The sequence below is a fragment of the Triturus cristatus genome, chromosome 2_1 (assembly GCF_964204655.1).
Source record: "Triturus cristatus chromosome 2_1, aTriCri1.1, whole genome shotgun sequence".
Taxonomy (NCBI): Eukaryota; Metazoa; Chordata; class Amphibia; order Caudata; family Salamandridae; genus Triturus; species Triturus cristatus.
Genome location: NC_140581.1, coordinates 585,601,802 through 585,620,416, shown reverse-complemented (window position 1 = coordinate 585,620,416; position 18,615 = coordinate 585,601,802). Strand labels below are relative to the sequence as shown.

General features: G+C 46.9%; 1 protein-coding gene across 3 annotated transcripts in view; it reads right to left on the bottom strand.

Annotated features, from left to right (window-relative positions):
• The window catches only part of SLF1 (SMC5/6 complex localization factor 1), a 557,620-nt gene that overhangs the window by 487,972 nt on the left and 51,033 nt on the right, over positions 1-18,615 (bottom strand). For all 3 annotated transcript variants that reach the window (XM_085632479.1, XM_085632478.1, XM_085632480.1), the window contains exon 3: positions 14,602-14,677. In XM_085632479.1, the coding sequence (XP_085488605.1) occupies positions 14,602-14,677 (76 nt within the window). The remainder of the gene's footprint in view (positions 1-14,601; positions 14,678-18,615) is intronic.

Genomic DNA, 18,615 nt, shown 5'->3' with positions numbered 1-18,615 from the left:
CGCTTAGGCATTAGTATGTCCGTGTCGTGTCACACGGTACCTATGCGCCCCCTTTTGTGTTTGTGCAATCGAGCTTTATTTGCCTGGGGTTCATCACGTGCCCCCCCCCCCCCTTTGTGACCGTACACGTGTATTATTAGGTATTGTCACACAGTTCCTCTGCGCTCTTGTGCCCGAACACTTATGCAGTGGATGTCCGCGTTTCATGTCACGGTATCTACGCTTGGGCGCATTCTGGCATTAGTTGCCTAGGTCATATCATACAATACCTGCGCACCCTGTGCTTTTACACTTTTCGCACTAGATACGTATGTGGTGGCACACAGTACCTATTTAGCCGTTTTTGCTTGCGCATTTGATGTTCACGATTGTCACACCGGACCTCTGCAACCTGGGCGGAGGGTAGGAAAAGGCGTAAGGGACCAAGAGGGTATCTCTTATGCAAAGGCGGGGAGCCCTAATCATCTGTGTCTTATGTTCCGTTGGTGGATCCATGAAGGTGACACCTGTGAAGTGACCCATACTACAATGACGGCAAGCTGTCAGGGCCACTTCTGCGATGTGGCGATGGGTTGCGCTTCACTATCTTTCAGTTCAAGAGTCAGGGGTTTTCGCCATCCGAGATCCCGGTTTGGTTTCAGCTCATTTGCTGTAGCCCATTTGCTCTGTTTCATGTGAATTACAAGTTTCTTTAACCTGTGACTCAGGGAGAAATGTGTGCATCAGTACACTGTTACATAGTATCATGTGCAGTAGTGTAAGTTTTTAGCCTGTCAGTGGGGCAATACATCGACGGATGTTCTATTTTCATTTTTTCCTGCAATTTCACGAGTCCAGGGTGCGTAAGTGAGGACCAAGAATAGAGTTTCAGGGACAGGGCAGACTGCGCGCGGGGCCATACAGGGGACTGGGGCCACGCTGGAAATAGAAAGTAAGGGGCCACCAGCAATCCGGATCTTGCTCCTAGGGGGTAAGCTTCTTCACCCTGTGACTCAGGGAGAGGTGTGCATTAGTGCACTGGTACGTAGTATCATGCACAGTAGTGCAAGTTTTTAGCCTGTCAGTAGGGCAGTACACTGACGGATGCACTATTTTCATGTTTGCTTGCAGTTTCCCGAGGCCATGGTGTGTAATTTGGGAACGAGAGTATAGTTACATGGACATGCACGTAGGGGTTAATGACCCGGCTCGCCTGGGACGAAGGGTTGTAGTTGAGTCCAGGGGCAGGCGAGTTACAGGGCATGACCTTCCTAGAGGGCTGAGGGGGAGGGCAGATAGTCGGGTAACTATGCTGTCCTGTGGTGGTAAGGTCATGATTGGTAAGCATAGTCTTCGGTCCTTAGCGGTCAGAACCATGTAACTCCAGGGGCAGTGACAGCCAGTAGGTAGGCTGTCAGGGTGCGGGGGCCGGGGGAGTCATTCTTTCATCAGGGCGCAAGTATGCAGAATTTCTGCAGCCCCCGTTATGGAGTTTAAGGCATAGGGCGTAGGGGGGGCCCGGGGGAAAGTATCAGTCCGATAAGCTGTACCCCCTGCGCAAGCCGACTCCGGCGAAGTAATTTCTCGTAGTTTGCTGGAATCTGGAGGCTGCCAGTCATTGACCTTGCCGTAGGATCTAGAGGGGACACGCAGAAAGTGAATATATGCATTGTTAGATTTACGGTACGAGTGTCATGTGTATTAGAGTTAAGGATAGCCATGTGACATCTTCTGTCTAACAATGTATCTTGCCTTTCTGCGTAATTGTACATAATGTTAATAAATAATGTTTTTTAATTTTGCAATAAATACGGTGGGGGGTTACACCCCCTAATCCAAAAATTGGTGTGGTCTCAATACTTGACTTGAAGGAGGGCGGGAGACCTCATCCGGACAAGGGCTGTGGGTACCAAAGGTAAAGAGAAGACTTGGGGGGAGTACCAGGCCATATGGGCAAGGCTGAGCGCTAAATAGCGCGCGCCGCCATTATGGCGGTCGGACCTGTCCCCGGGGGAAAGGAGGAGGTGGGAGCACTCCCACCTCCCGCTAATATGGCGCCCAATAGGCGGCGTCCTGCGGGGCGTGAACCGGAAGCACTTTAGTGCTTCCGGTTCAAACGGGCATCCAGCGTGGGGTCCGTCCGGTTTAGACCGGCCTGTCCCCCGTGCCCCCCCCCCCCCTTTAAAAGGGGGTGGGGGAGCAGAACAGTCTCTTGTTCTATGCTCCCCACAAACACAGCACCCGGGCCACCAGCGGCCCGTAATGTATTTTCCCCACCCACCATCCCCTAAGGCAGGCAATTTAATTGTGTTGGTCAGGAATGTATTTTGATTGTTCTATTAGAAAACTTTCATTACAGGTATCTCAGGAGATAGCATGAATGTAAACTTGATGATTGGGTACATTTTAATGGCGTTTATTAGTAATGTATTCGTTTGTTCTTTTGAGTTTATTGCAGGTATCTCAGGAGATAGAAGTAATGTAAATTTGATGATTTGGTACATTTTACACGTGTTTGTCAGTAATGTATTTGCTTTGTTCATGTACTTTTATTGCAGGTATCTCAGGAGATAGTTATTGAAAATATGATGTTTTGGTGAATGTATAATAATAAAAGTGTCATTATTTGTAAGCTTGTCAAATACATGATTGGTTAATACAGAGTCATGTGATTGAAATGTAATGTTTAAATAAATGTCAGTACATGTTATTTGATTTCAGGTAATAATGTCGTATTTAGTTGTGTGTATGTCTCCGGTCAGGCGGTATGGTCATGATTGGTAAGCATAGTCTTCGGTCCTTAGCGGTCAGAACCATGTAACTCCAGGGGCAGTGACAGCCGGTAGGTAGGCTATCGGGGTGCGGGGGCCGGGGGAGTCATTCTTTCCAGTGGGCCTGTGGCCACCCCCGCATGCGCATCAGGGCGCAAGTATGCAGAATTTCTGCAGCCCCCGTTATGCAGTTTAAGGCACAGGGCGTAGGGGGGGTCCGCGGGAAAGTATCCGTACGATAAGCTGTACCCCCTGCGCAAGCCGACTCTGGCGAAGTAATTTCTCGTAGTTTGCTGGGATCTGGAAGCTGCCAGTCATTGACCTTGCCGTAGGCTCTAGAGGGGACACGCAGAAAGTGAATATATGCATTGTTAGATTTACGGTAGGAGTGTTGTGTGTATTAGAGTTAAGGATAGCCATGTGACATCTTCTGTCTAACAATGTATCTTGCCTTTCTGCGTAATTGTACATAATGTTAATAAATAATGTTTTTTAATGTTGCAATAAATACGGCCGGGGGTTACACCCCCTAATCCAAAAATTGGTGTGGTTTCAATACTTGCCTTGAAGGAGGGAGGGAGACCTCATCCGGACAAGGGCTGTGGGTACCAAAGGTAAAGAGGAGACTTGGGGGGAGTACCAGGCCATATGGGCAAGGCCGAGCGCTAAATAGCACGCGCCGCCATAATGGCGGTCGGACCTGTCCCCGGGGGAAAGGAGGAGGTGGGAGCACTCCCACCTCCCCCTAATATGGCGTCCAATAGGCTGCGTCCTGCGGGGCGTGAACCGGAAGCACTTTAGTGCTTCCGGTTCACACGGGCATCCAGCGTGGGGGTCCGTCCGGTTTAGACCGGCCTGGCCCCGTGCCCCCCCATTTAAAAGGGGGTGTGGGGAGCAGAACAGTCTCTTGTTCTATGCTCCCCACGGGCACAGCACCCGGGCCACCAGCGGCCCGTAATGTATTTTCCCCACCCACCATCCCCTAAGGCAGGCAATTTAATTGTGTTGGTCAGGAATGTATTTTGATTGTTCTATTAGAAAACTTTCATTACAGGTATCTCAGGAGATAGCATGAATGTAAACTTGATGATTGGGTACATTTTATTGGCGTTTATTAGTAATGTATTTGTTTGTTCTTTTGAGTTTATTGCAGGTATCTCAGGAGATAGAAGTAATGTAAATTTGATGATTTGGTACATTTTACACGTGTTTGTCAGTAATGTATTTGCTTTGTTCGTGTACTAATATTGCAGGTATCTCAGGAGATAGTTATTGAAAATATGATGTTTTGGTGAATGTATAATAATAAAAGTGTCATTATTTGTAAGCTTGTCAAATACATGATTGGTTAATACAGAGTCATGTGATTGAAATGTAATGTTTAAATAAATGTCAGTACATGTTATTTGATTTCAGGTAATAATGTCGTATTTAGTTGTGTGTGTGTCTCCGGTCAGGCGGTATGGTCATGATTGGTAAGCATAGTCTTCGGTCCTTAGCGGTCAGAACCATGTAACTCCAGGGGCAGTGACAGCCGGTAGGTAGGCTATCGAGGTGCGGGGGCCGGGGGAGTCATTCTTTCCAGTGGGCCTGTGGCCACCCCCGCATGCGCATCAGGGCGCAAGTATGCAGAATTTTTGCAGCCCCCGTTATGCAGCTTAAGGCACAGGGCGTAGGGGGGGTTCGTGGGAAAGTATCCGTACGATAAGCTGTACCCCCTGCGCAAGCCGACTCCGGCGAAGTAATTTCTCGTAGTTTGCTGGGATCTGGAAGCTGCCAGTCATTGACCTTGCCGTAGGCTCTAGAGGGGACACGCAGAAAGTGAATATATGCATTGTTAGATTTACGGTAGGAGTGTCGTGTGTATTAGAGTTAAGGATAGCCATGTGACATCTTCTGTCTAACAATGTATCTTGCCTTTCTGCGTAATTGTACATAATGTTAATAAATAATGTTTTTTAATGTTGCAATAAATACGGCCGGGGGTTACACCCCCTAATCCAAAAATTGGTGTGGTTTCAATACTTGCCTTGAAGGAGGGAGGGAGACCTCATCCGGACAAGGGCTGTGGGTACCAAAGGTAAAGAGGAGACTTGGGGGGAGTACCAGGCCATATGGGCAAGGCCGAGCGCTAAATAGCACGCGCCGCCATAATGGCGGTCGGACCTGTCCCCGGGGGAAAGGAGGAGGTGGGAGCACTCCCACCTCCCCCTAATATGGCGTCCAATAGGCGGCGTCCTGCGGGGCGTGAACCGGAAGCACTTTAGTGCTTCCGGTTCACACGGGCATCCAGCGTGGGGGTCCGTCCGGTTTAGACCGGCCTGGCCCCGTGCCCCCCCCCCTTTAAAAGGGGGTGTGGGGAGCAGAACAGTCTCTTGTTCTATGCTCCCCACGGGCACAGCACCCGGGCCACCAGCGGCCCGTAATGTATTTTCCCCACCCACCATCCCCTAAGGCAGGCAATTTAATTGTGTTGGTCAGGAATGTATTTTGATTGTTCTATTAGAAAACTTTCATTACAGGTATCTCAGGAGATAGCATGAATGTAAACTTGATGATTGGGTACATTTTAATGGCGTTTATTAGTAATGTATTTGTTTGTTCTTTTGAGTTTATTGCAGGTATCTCAGGAGATAGAAGTAATGTAAATTTGATGATTTGGTACATTTTACACGTGTTTGTCAGTAATGTATTTGCTTTGCTCGTGTACCAATATTGCAGGTATCTCAGGAGATAGTTATTGAAAATATGATGTTTTGGTGAATGTATAATAACAAGTGTCATTATTTGTAAGCTTGTCAAATACATGATTGGTTAATACAGAGTCATGTGATTGAAATGTAATGTTTAAATAAATGTCAGTACATGTTATTTGATTTCAGGTAATAATGTCGTATTTAGTTGTGTGTGTGTCTCCGGTCAGGCGGTATGGTCATGATTGGTAAGCATAGTCTTCGGTCCTTAGCGGTCAGAACCATGTAACTCCAGGGGCAGTGACAGCCGGTAGGTAGGCTATCGGGGTGCGGGGGCCGGGGGAGTCATTCTTTCCAGTGGGCCTGTGGCCACCCCCGCATGCGCATCAGGGCGCAAGTATGCAGAATTTCTGCAGCCCCCGTTATGCAGTTTAAGGCACAGGGCGTAGGGGGGGTTCGTGGGAAAGTATCCGTACGATAAGCTGTACCCCCTGCGCAAGCCGACTCCGGCGAAGTAATTTCTCGTAGTTTGCTGGGATCTGGAAGCTGCCAGTCATTGACCTTGCCGTAGGCTCTAGAGGGGACACGCAGAAAGTGAATATATGCATTGTTAGATTTACGGTAGGAGTGTCGTGTGTATTAGAGTTAAGGATAGCCATGTGACATCTTCTGTCTAACAATGTATCTTGCCTTTCTGCGTAATTGTACATAATGTTAATAAATAATGTTTTTTAATGTTGCAATAAATACGGCCGGGGGTTACACCCCCTAATCCAAAAATTGGTGTGGTTTCAATACTTGCCTTGAAGGAGGGAGGGAGACCTCATCCGGACAAGGGCTGTGGGTACCAAAGGTAAAGAGGAGACTTGGGGGGAGTACCAGGCCATATGGGCAAGGCCGAGCGCTAAATAGCACGCGCCGCCATAATGGCGGTCGGACCTGTCCCCGGGGGAAAGGAGGAGGTGGGAGCACTCCCACCTCCCCCTAATATGGCGTCCAATAGGCGGCGTCCTGCGGGGCGTGAACCGGAAGCACTTTAGTGCTTCCGGTTCACACGGGCATCCAGCGTGGGGGTCCGTCCGGTTTAGACCGGCCTGGCCCCGTGCCCCCCCCCCCCTTTAAAAGGGGGTGTGGGGAGCAGAACAGTCTCTTGTTCTATGCTCCCCACGGGCACAGCACCCGGGCCACCAGCGGCCCGTAATGTATTTTCCCCACCCACCATCCCCTAAGGCAGGCAATTTAATTGTGTTGGTCAGGAATGTATTTTGATTGTTCTATTAGAAAACTTTCATTACAGGTATCTCAGGAGATAGCATGAATGTAAACTTGATGATTGGGTACATTTTAATGGCGTTTATTAGTAATGTATTTGTTTGTTCTTTTGAGTTTATTGCAGGTATCTCAGGAGATAGAAGTAATGTAAATTTGATGATTTGGTACATTTTACACGTGTTTGTCAGTAATGTATTTGCTTTGCTCGTGTACCAATATTGCAGGTATCTCAGGAGATAGTTATTGAAAATATGATGTTTTGGTGAATGTATAATAACAAGTGTCATTATTTGTAAGCTTGTCAAATACATGATTGGTTAATACAGAGTCATGTGATTGAAATGTAATGTTTAAATAAATGTCAGTACATGTTATTTGATTTCAGGTAATAATGTCGTATTTAGTTGTGTGTGTGTCTCCGGTCAGGCGGTATGGTCATGATTGGTAAGCATAGTCTTCGGTCCTTAGCGGTCAGAACCATGTAACTCCAGGGGCAGTGACAGCCGGTAGGTAGGCTATCGGGGTGCGGGGGCCGGGGGAGTCATTCTTTCCAGTGGGCCTGTGGCCACCCCCGCATGCGCATCAGGGCGCAAGTATGCAGAATTTCTGCAGCCCCCGTTATGCAGTTTAAGGCACAGGGCGTAGGGGGGGTTCGTGGGAAAGTATCCGTACGATAAGCTGTACCCCCTGCGCAAGCCGACTCCGGCGAAGTAATTTCTCGTAGTTTGCAGGGATCTGGAAGCTGCCAGTCATTGACCTTGCCGTAGGCTCTAGAGGGGACACGCAGAAAGTGAATATATGCATTGTTAGATTTACGGTAGGAGTGTCGTGTGTATTAGAGTTAAGGATAGCCATGTGACATCTTCTGTCTAACAATGTATCTTGCCTTTCTGCGTAATTGTACATAATGTTAATAAATAATGTTTTTTAATGTTGCAATAAATACGGCCGGGGGTTACACCCCCTAATCCAAAAATTGGTGTGGTTTCAATACTTGCCTTGAAGGAGGGAGGGAGACCTCATCCGGACAAGGGCTGTGGGTACCAAAGGTAAAGAGGAGACTTGGGGGGAGTACCAGGCCATATGGGCAAGGCCGAGCGCTAAATAGCGCGCGCCGCCATAATGGCGGTCGGACCTGTCCCCGGGGGAAAGGAGGAGGTGGGAGCACTCCCACCTCCCCCTAATATGGCGTCCAATAGGCGGCGTCCTGCGGGGCGTGAACCCGAAGCACTTTAGTGCTTCCGGTTCACACGGGCATCCAGCGTGGGGGTCCGTCCGGTTTAGACCGGCCTGGCCCCGTGCCCCCCCCCCCTTTAAAAGGGGGTGTGGGGAGCAGAACAGTCTCTTGTTCTATGCTCCCCACGGGCACAGCACCCGGGCCACCAGCGGCCCGTAATGTATTTTCCCCACCCACCATCCCCTAAGGCAGGCAATTTAATTGTGTTGGTCAGGAATGTATTTTGATTGTTCTATTAGAAAACTTTCATTACAGGTATCTCAGGAGATAGCATGAATGTAAACTTGATGATTGGGTACATTTTAATGGCGTTTATTAGTAATGTATTTGTTTGTTCTTTTGAGTTTATTGCAGGTATCTCAGGAGATAGAAGTAATGTAAATTTGATGATTTGGTACATTTTACACGTGTTTGTCAGTAATGTATTTGCTTTGTTCGTGTACTAATATTGCAGGTATCTCAGGAGATAGTTATTGAAAATATGATGTTTTGGTGAATGTATAATAATAAAAGTGTCATTATTTGTAAGCTTGTCAAATACATGATTGGTTAATACAGAGTCATGTGATTGAAATGTAATGTTTAAATAAATGTCAGTACATGTTATTTGATTTCAGGTAATAATGTCGTATTTAGTTGTGTGTGTGTCTCCGGTCAGGCGGTATGGTCATGATTGGTAAGCATAGTCTTCGGTCCTTAGCGGTCAGAACCATGTAACTCCAGGGGCAGTGACAGCCGGTAGGTAGGCTATCGGGGTGCGGGGGCCGGGGGAGTCATTCTTTCCAGTGGGCCTGTGGCCACCCCCGCATGCGCATCAGGGCGCAAGTATGCAGAATTTCTGCAGCCCCCGTTATGCAGTTTAAGGCACAGGGCGTAGGGGGGGTCCGGGGGAAAGTATCCGTACGATAAGCTGTACCCCCTGCGCAAGCCGACTCCGGCGAAGTAATTTCTCGTAGTTTGCAGGGATCTGGAGGCTGCCAGTCATTGACCTTGCCGTAGGCTTTAGAGGGGACACGCAGAAAGTGAATATATGCATTGTTAGATTTACGGTAGAAGTGTCATGTGTTTTAGAGTTAAGGATAGCCATGTGACATCATCTGTCTAACAATGTATCTTGCCTTTCTGCGTAATTGTACATAATGTTAATAAATAATGTTTTTTAATGTTGCAATAAATACGGACGGGGGTTACACCCCCTAATCCAAAAATTGGTGTGGTTTCAATACTTGCCTTGAAGGAGGGAGGGAGACCTCATCCGGACAAGGGCTGTGGGTACCAAAGGTAAAGAGGGGACTTGGGGGGAGTACCAGGCCATATTTTTCCTTGACTTACTCGCTGACCAATTATGTACAATTATTTTAGACACCGTTTTCTCGAGGAGACGTGACTAAAGCATCATCTCACTCCTTGCTCCATGAAGACGAGGGATTTTGTTTGGTACTCCGAAAAAAGAATGGACAGAGATGAAATTACAGAACCATGTCTCTGTGCTTATATATGTGAGCGTAGGAGGACTATCTGGATCCTAGATGAAGTAAAAGAAAAATGACATGAGGTCACTGTTAGTTACAAGACGAAATCCTCTATGTGTGCAATAAAATGGTCATTGTCAATACTGCATTTGTATTTTGCAAGCCAACCTATGTACTAATATGTCAGCTCACAGAATACCAAATCGTAGTGGGTCACAATTCGGCCTACCTCATAAATATTAACTGCGACCCCCTATGATTGGCTACAGTCACAGGCGTGATGGCCTGCCGTGGTCAGCTGACCACATCTGTGCCTGCTTTTCAGTTATGTATTTTTTTTTAATACAACCAGTTTTTCTAAAAGAAAAACCTGATGCGTTAAAAAAGAAAACTTTTTAAAACATTTTTTAGGCGCAGTGAGGAGTGATCCCACGGACCACTGCCTGTTCCTAAAGAAATGTTTTCATCAACATTCGTCAACATTCACAAAGAGGAACGGGTCCCTTAGGACACCTTCCTGTTGCGAATGGGTTACTACCTTCTTTGAGGCAGTGGTAAAATATTCATGTTTTGCAACCAGATTTAAGTTGATAAACAATATATAACATAAGGAATCGGCATTTGGAAGGTACACCCTTAACTCGCCCCTTTCATATACCGATTCCTTCCTAAACTCATTGAACTATTCAGAAAACCTTTCCCGAATGGTTAAATAGGCTTAGTACATTCAAAAAGGGTTTTAGCCCTCGCAACCCATCAGATTTACTGAAAAAGAGGGTCTGCGAATGCAAAACCCCTTCCTAAATGAGGCCCAAATTCTTAATCATACTGTTACTCTGTTCATGTTTCTGCTGCTAGTCTTGATTATTGAATTGATCACATAGAAGTATTTATTCATACAACTGAAGCCAGATTCCGATAGGGAGATCTTGAAAGTTGATCAAAGAGGCCATTACTTTATCTGCAGAAATTTGAGAATCTGTATTTCGGGCCTCAAAATCTTATCCTTTCTAGCTTTCTGTTTAGTTTTATCTTAATAGCCAATGGCTACAACAACAAGCATTGGTACAGCCAATAGGTCTCGCCCTTGGGACCTTATAAGTATTTAGTTATGCAGCAGGTCCCAAGGGCGAGACCTATTGGCTATGCCAATGCTTGTTATAGTTGTACTCAATTTTACTGGTGCACAGGGCATTGCAGTAGGAGAAGAGGCATGTGCACTTCTGCTATGTTCTACTGGATCACGGGGTAGGGCATCCCTCCTTCATTCCGCACTTAAGTGGAACTGACAGTTTATACAGCGCCTCCGACGCACATATGTTTGCACCAATCAGAGTAAAAACGCCTTTTCCACTGCCCATCACAGGCTCTCGTTACGTATCCACCCATCTAACTAAACTGGTAAAGAAAGTCAGGGATTAGAATTTGCTGCAGAGGCTTTTGTGTTCATCTGCAGATTGGCACACTAGCAGGGCTAACTCAGCCTTTCATCCTTCTGTGTCGATAAACCAATAACATTCAGTACTTAAGCACCGAGAGGAAATTTGGTTTCTGGCGCCATAGAATACTAATGAGACGCGCTGCTCTGAGGGAGGGGCCATTACAACACGTACCTAAAATGGGAAGAGGGGGTTGCAGCCGATGAGTGCAGATTGAACTGGAAGGGACTGAGAAGCGCTGCAAAGCAGCTACTTTGTATATACTTTAAGATGTTGCCACAAAGCAGAACAAGAACCCAGGAGAGCGCACAGCGCCTCCCCCCTGGGCAGAAATGCAAGTTCGTCTAGCTATCCTGGTAGCTTGTCCAGGCGTGAAATGCAATGCACCCACTCCCAAATATGCTGTTCTTGAAGGGGGTTGGAGGGGGGGGGGGGAGGCGGTCATGGGGGCAGATCGGTCGTGCTGTGCGCTCAGCGGTATCAACTGGTCTCACTCATTCACTCACTCAGCCTCGGAACAAGGAGTCCCGGCTTCTAATGGAGCTTCCTAACTGGACCATGACGTGTTCTCTTGGACAGATATTCAATAGACATTGCTCAATTATTATTATTTTTCAATAACCAAACGCGAGTCTTTTTAGCAATAGACTACAAAACAAGCGCGCGGCAGCAGGAAGAGGGGGCGCGCGGCAGCAGGGGGAGGCGGCCTGCGCGATTCACTTGCGGAAGCGAGCGGCTGGCGCCACGCTAATTGATAACATATGGCGCCAGCCGCTCGCTCCCGCAAGTGAATCGGCAGACGTGCACGCGTTGCCATTGAAGGCAATGGAACGCGTGTACCTTTTTGGCTGAAAAGCCAAAGCGATCGCTAAAGGTCTTTTTGCCAATCCTGCGTATGAGCGCTGCGTAGGCGAAACCTAAAAATACCGAGGGTGTGGATATTTTTTAGGTAAGTGTCTGTGGGCTGTGCATGAAATGAAGCAAAGACTGGTTGTTATGCTGGAAATTGTTGGCACTGATGTCATCTTAGAGTTGTGTATAGACTTCTTTTTTAATGATCGTACAAATGAAGGTTAGGTGACCGATGAGCAAGACAGACAAGGAAAATATGGATCTGGATCCTGTGATCATTAGAGTAACAGTAAAGGGTTTTGGAAAGTTTGGGTACGATGCCAACAAAATATAATTCCTTCTGAATTAAAAAAAAGTCAAAATGCAGTCAGAATGCACAGACACCGTGTGATGCTGTTAAAAGAAACACAGAAGTACAATGGGGACGCTGTTAACTTAAACCTAACTGGCCACCATCTATGCCAGTTAAGTATGGAAATATGCTACCGTCTGCCTTTTTTCCACCGAGTATACTTAATCTCAAGTTTATCAGTCCCACCACCAGAACCGCAAGAGGTCACAGAGTATGATGTACGTTGCACAAAGAACTTACACACAATGGATTCTCAAGAGCAAATGTACAATCAAAGACCCAAACAGGACCATTAACATATGATCAGTTATTCAGATAAGGAGCTATGGGAGCCTTAGCTATGAAAACTACTTAAGTCGTGTTAATCCATGCCTGTTTCAGGTGTGCATAACTAAGACTTTGAAATGTTTCTGCTAAATTATTGAGAATTCCTCCACACTGTAATCAAATTTAGTCTACAAGATTCACTGATAATGACGTGTGGAGGACAGAGTGTGATGTAAACTTGGAGTATCACCGAGAGGAATATGGAGCCCAAACTATCACTAGGGTATAACGTTATTTGTTACTAAAAGGTTTCATTTTTACCAATCTCTTCAAAGTTTCCAGTAGGGAAGAAACAGGAGACCAGACAGCCCATTTGACAAGGACTTGAAGCAAGATCTATGACTTCATCTAGCAGCCACCTCTTTCAGCAGGTAGTTAGATTTCAAACATTTATTTAAGAACACTTCCATTCAAACTCTTCAGTGCTTTGACAAACTACATAGCAGAAGCTCTATAGAGCACAGTACACCACTGTACAGAAACATCACTCATCTCCACCACAGATGACATTCACATGATCCTTGACAGAGGAGACACAGCTATCCTCATTCTCCAGGACACCTCTGCAGCGTATGAAATGGTCTCATACCCATCCTCACCAAATGCTTGTACGAGATTGGCATCTAAGGACCCACATTCCACTGGATCTTGCTCCTTGTTAACGGATAGAGCACCGGCTGTCAGCCTGGTACCTTAATTCTGGGAAGCCCGTAGACTCATCTGTGGGGTTCTCAAGGTTTATTGCTCAGCCTTACCCTCTTCAACGCATACATGATCCCTCTGGCCAACCTAATCCATGCACAAAATACCAACAACCTCTCTTACACTGATGACACACAACTCATACTCTCCCTTTTGAACAAGACCCCCAACACAAGGAACAAGTTCAGCGTCTGCATGATCAAAGTCGCTAACTCGATGAAAACCAAATGACTCAAGATAAACACTAACAAGATAGAAGTATTGCCCCTTGGCAAGAACACCTCACCATGATACTCCAATTGGTGGCCAGCCAAACTCAGACCCACACCCAGAACTTTGAAATCATCGACATCAAATTGGGCAATACCGCACAAGTGAACGCCACCACTGCATCCTGGTTCCACACTCTGAAGATGCTAATGAAGATCTTCAAACGGCTCCCAAGCAACACTACAAAAACTGTCACTCACGCCCTAGTCACCAGCAAGTCGGACTACAGGAACACCAAGCAACTCACCTTATGACTACAAACCAGCTAGAACTCGGGATCTTCACCTCCCACACACAACTCACATCACCTCACACCTCAAAGAGCTGACTGGCTCCTAACACACAAATGTGCTCATTTTAAACTCCTCCCACACTCATTCACAGCACTACACAACTTAGGCCCCATCTACCTGAACAGTTGCATCTCCTTCCACCAACCACCCAGACACCTCCTCTTCGCGGGACTCCTACTTCCACATATCCAGAGTATACATAAAACAAGAACAGGAGAATGGGCATTCTCTTACAATGCTTCTAAAAAATAGCAAGACATCCCACTCCACATCGAATTCTCCTCCTCTCTTCTTTAATTCCACAACAAGTCAAAATTCTGGCTTTTTAATTAACCAATCTACCATAGACACGTCTAGGGAAAGTCACCTGCTCTATGCCAGGTTACCCCTTGTGGGTGGTAGTGCGCTTTACAAATACTCCTAACATAGCATATATACCCATTAAATATAAACAGACAAGTTGAAAGAACCCATTCATCATTCATGTCAAACATCACCTAAAAATAATTCAAGCACTGAAAACACAAGCCTGAACATGTGATAGCTAGAAAGGGTTAGGTTAACATGAGTTGCTGTGTATTCAACCTTTTCCTCTCCTTAACACTAGCTGCAATTTCCTCAGGTAACACATGCTCATGCACCGATGGAAGCGAGAGCTGAGGTTGCAATTAAATCTCACACAGGTAGAACTTATCACCTCGTTAAAAAACAAATTCTTTGTCATTCTTTGACAAAGTATATTTTCTTATTAGTACATTTTCTTTCATTCAATAAAGTGAATAAAGAAAATGGTTGTTTTCCCAGTACACATGCAGCAATGTATGTATGTGGTTATTAGTACCAAACATTTTTTAAACATGGAAACCAGCGTTGGCTACTAGTAGCCATTACAATACAAAAATTCAAATGAATTCAGATTTACATATTTAGCAATGGACCTACCTGCTGCACAAGCTGCTAACCATTTCTCACTTTTACAAACTTTCTTTGCGATGAGGTGCGTGCAATCAGCATATTTCTGAGAAAATTAAGATCCATTATTAGAAAAATGAGAGAGTAGACATTCAAAAACACTGCATTACAGCATAGTTTACAATAAATCACAACCCATTTACTCGATCCTTCCTGCTCCGCGGCCACTTGACAAGCAACACCAGAGGCATGCGTCCTATACTTTTCAGGATAAGGTTTCTATGTCACAATCTAAGTATTTTGCTTACATGATTAAAACAGCTCAGTGTAAAATAGCAAATGGTGCTGATGTTTTCAAAAGACTTCATATGGGTGTTGCCCAGTATTAACTAAATAGTGTATGAATTTGAAAAATACATTACACCGGGATCTGGCTCCATTTGGATACTTTGATTTTCATGGTTCGACACTGAATGACTTTGTACAGGTACTTTTTTAATTTACAAAAGAAAGTTTCTCTGTACATTTTTTTTGTTTAAAAAAATATATTTTCAAATATCAACATTTTGAAAAATATAGAATACATATTTATAAAAATAGAGATTATTGGAAAGATTTTTTCCGACCTATTAATCTTAGATCAAATTTATATCGTTTTCTTTATTTGTATACACTTTTACAAGTTTTTACCTTCATTACATACCGCATCTATAACGATGCAAAAAACTTCATTAAATGCATTGAGAAACAAACCTAGTGGTGTGGCAAAGATGGCGAGCGATAGGGCATCTTTTCCTCCCCTTCGCCAGGCAGATAACCTGAAAATCCACGCCCCTAGAGCACTAACATGCAAAGGTAAATTATCCGCCACAGGCAGGACACCTGTGGTGATCAGATGCCGCCAACTGCTGTCAGATTGTGAGCAGAGAAGCAGTTTGTGGCCGATATGAGGAGGACCGAAAATGATGGCCCGTTGTCTGCAATATGTGGGAGCAGATAGCAGACAGTCTTGAGGTCTGCAGCAGCCCTACCAGACTCAACTGAGGGGGGCAGTACTGCGATACTTACGGAGGACCTCCACTCTGCTCAGAGGACCTGGCAGGAGGTGAAAACAGGCCTTTACTTCAGCAGAGAGCTCACTTGGACTCCAGCCAGTGACCCAAACTGCGAACGCCTTGCACTGTAAGCATTGACCCATGGGTGAGGACCTGGCAGAAGCATTTTGATAAAGGGGGGGTGGGGGGAGTGTGCACCGCGAGATTCACGACGAGCCACCTCCGACGAGCGAAATGGGCACAAATAGGAAGTTAGTCAGCGGCCAATCCATAAGGGTGATAAGAGAATGCAAAAGAGAGACCACTGGCACTTCGTGCTTTCCTTCTGGGGATAATGAGTCCCTGCAACATAGCTCTCCAGTCACGGCCGCACACAGAGACTAGACGGGGAACTGGGAGCAATGCACATGGAAACCAGGCAGCAGAGAATCGGTACTTGAAACCAGACCTTGCTCCCCAGATGCCCCTTTAATTGCACAATGGATCCATAAAAGTAAGGAGAAAGCGAGTAATGCTGATTCTGCGGTCCAAACAGTCCACCCACTTTAGTGCCAACTTCTTAAGTTACATAACCGACATGCAGAAGAGTAAAGATAGGCAGAGCATAGCAGGCCCAGACCATAGCTGCTAGCGAACTGCCCTAAAAAAGTCAAGTGATCACTGATCGCGGCGCTGAATATACTGAACAGTTTCGGTCGCAATTCTGGCTTCCGAGTCAACTGGGCCAAATCGCATCTATACGTCCTCCGTGGGGACCCTCCCAGACTCCCTGACTCTTGCCCTATTCGGGTGGCAGAGGACGGGTTTAAGTATCTCGGAGTGTATGTTACTGTTAATAAGGCTCTGCTGTACGAGCACAATCTCAAGCCGCCGCTGCTTCGGCTTCAAAGGGAGGCGAAATCCTGGCAGCATCTGCCCCTGTCATTGCTGGGCAGGGCAGCCTTATTTAAGATGCTCTCGCTCCCGCGGTTTCTCTACGCGCTCCAAAATTACCCACACCTGGTCCCGAACAGTTACTTCCTAGCAATCGAAGCTGCGCTGCGTGACCTCCTTTGGGCCGGGCAGCCCCGAATCTCACTGGCCAAACTCACGCTGGGGTGGTACGATGGTGGAATCGCTCTCCCCGATATTCGTAAATACTACTGGGCGGCCCACCTATCCGCGATCAACCAAGGGACGTACGGGGACGGGAATGACCTGGCTTACGGCATGGATAGATGGCTGCTTCCCGGGGGGAATTATGAAATAGCACTCTACTCTAGACGGGGTGTGAGCAGACTCACCGGCCCGACACTTCATTCGGTACAGCTGTGGCGCATCGCACAGAAGAAGCTCGGATGGTCCGGAGTCCTCACGATGGCCACGCCACTATGGGCCTCAGAAGCGTTGGGAAATCTGCGGCGCACCAAAGGATTCCGCAATTGGGATCTTATCGGCATCTCTCAAATCAAAGACATCTGGGGACCTGCCGGGATCCGCACATTCGCCCAAATGCAGGACGCGTATGAGCTGGCAGATGCCGAATATTTCAGATACTTGCAGGTGCGCCACTCCTTACAGGCGAATATCCCGCCGGAGGTCAAGCTGCCGCCAGCCTCCCCGCTCGAAGATAGATTGCTAGATGGACTCCTCGCGGAACACGCCATATCCCTCACCTACAAAAAACTTATTAATAACCCCCCAGATTTGCTTCTTCCCCTTAAAGAAAAGTGGGTCGCTGAAGGGCTGGAAATAGATGACGAGGAGTGGCTGCATGCTTTGGCTTCTCCACGTGAGGTCGCGATATCGGCCCGATTGCGGCTTATCCAATTGAAGATCCTACACAGAGTCTATATCTCTTGCACGAGACTACATATGATGGGTAGGGCGGACACAACGCTATGTAGGAGGGGGTGTGGAGGAGATGGAACCTTTTTTCACGTGCTGTGGGACTGCCCGAAGATTCAGAGGTACTGGAGGAGGGTGGTGCGGAATATGGAGGAGGTGTGGGAGGTGGAGATTCGCCCGGAGGCCAAGAGGTGCCTCCTCAATATATGGGAACCAACTGACCTGTCGCCAAAGGGGAGGCTCTGGGTGACACTCGGGCAAATGATAGCAAAAAGGAACATTGCCAGGCTCTGGGGCAGCGCTGTTCCACCGAGACTTTCAGACTGGACCGGCGACATGGACTGGTGCATGCTGCAGGAAAGGACAGTATATGTGGCGAGAGGGTGCCCGCGCAAGTGGGTTGAGGTGTGGTCCAAGTGGAATGATTTTAGGGGGGGCATTTGCGAGCCTCCCTCCATTGTGCAGGAAGAACCCGGAGATGTCTAGACACCTGCAATTGCGGCTTGGGGAGCTGGGAGGGGGGGGGAGGGTTGCTGGCCGAGCCAGGGGCACACACGAAAGCGCAGTGTTGACCGGTGTTTAGGGAGGGGGGGGGGGGGGAGTTGGAAGTTTCGGCACCTTACGCCTCCTAGGGCAGCATGCCCTTAATTTGTGGTTGTTTGCAGTAATTCTGAGACCTGCAACGTTCTTCTCTACCTCTCGGTACGTTTGCATTCCTCAACGCCGCCGTACCTCCGGGTTGACGGCACAGGGCTGTGTGCTCCGACATAAATCCAACTGTGTTCTTCGCGGCCGGCCCGCAGGGTTGTAGGCTCTCTGCTGTGTACCAGAAAGTTTAAATAAAGGTCTTTAAAAAAAAAAAAAAAAAAAAAAAAAAAGTCAAGTGATAGCTGACTACCTTGCAGAGCCCATGAATCCGTTGTGAAGATTCCAAGGCAGGAACATGGGCAGAAACACAGCCTGTTAATTAACCTTCTCATCTCAACAACTCATAACTTGGTGATAAAGGCTCTGCCTAAAAGATAGTGAAACATCCCATAACAAGCATTGGCATAGCCAATAGGTCTCGCCTTTGGGACCTTATAAGTGTTTAGCCATGCAACAGTTGCATAACTAAATACTTATAAGGTCCCAAAAGCGAGACCTATTGGCTATGTCAAAG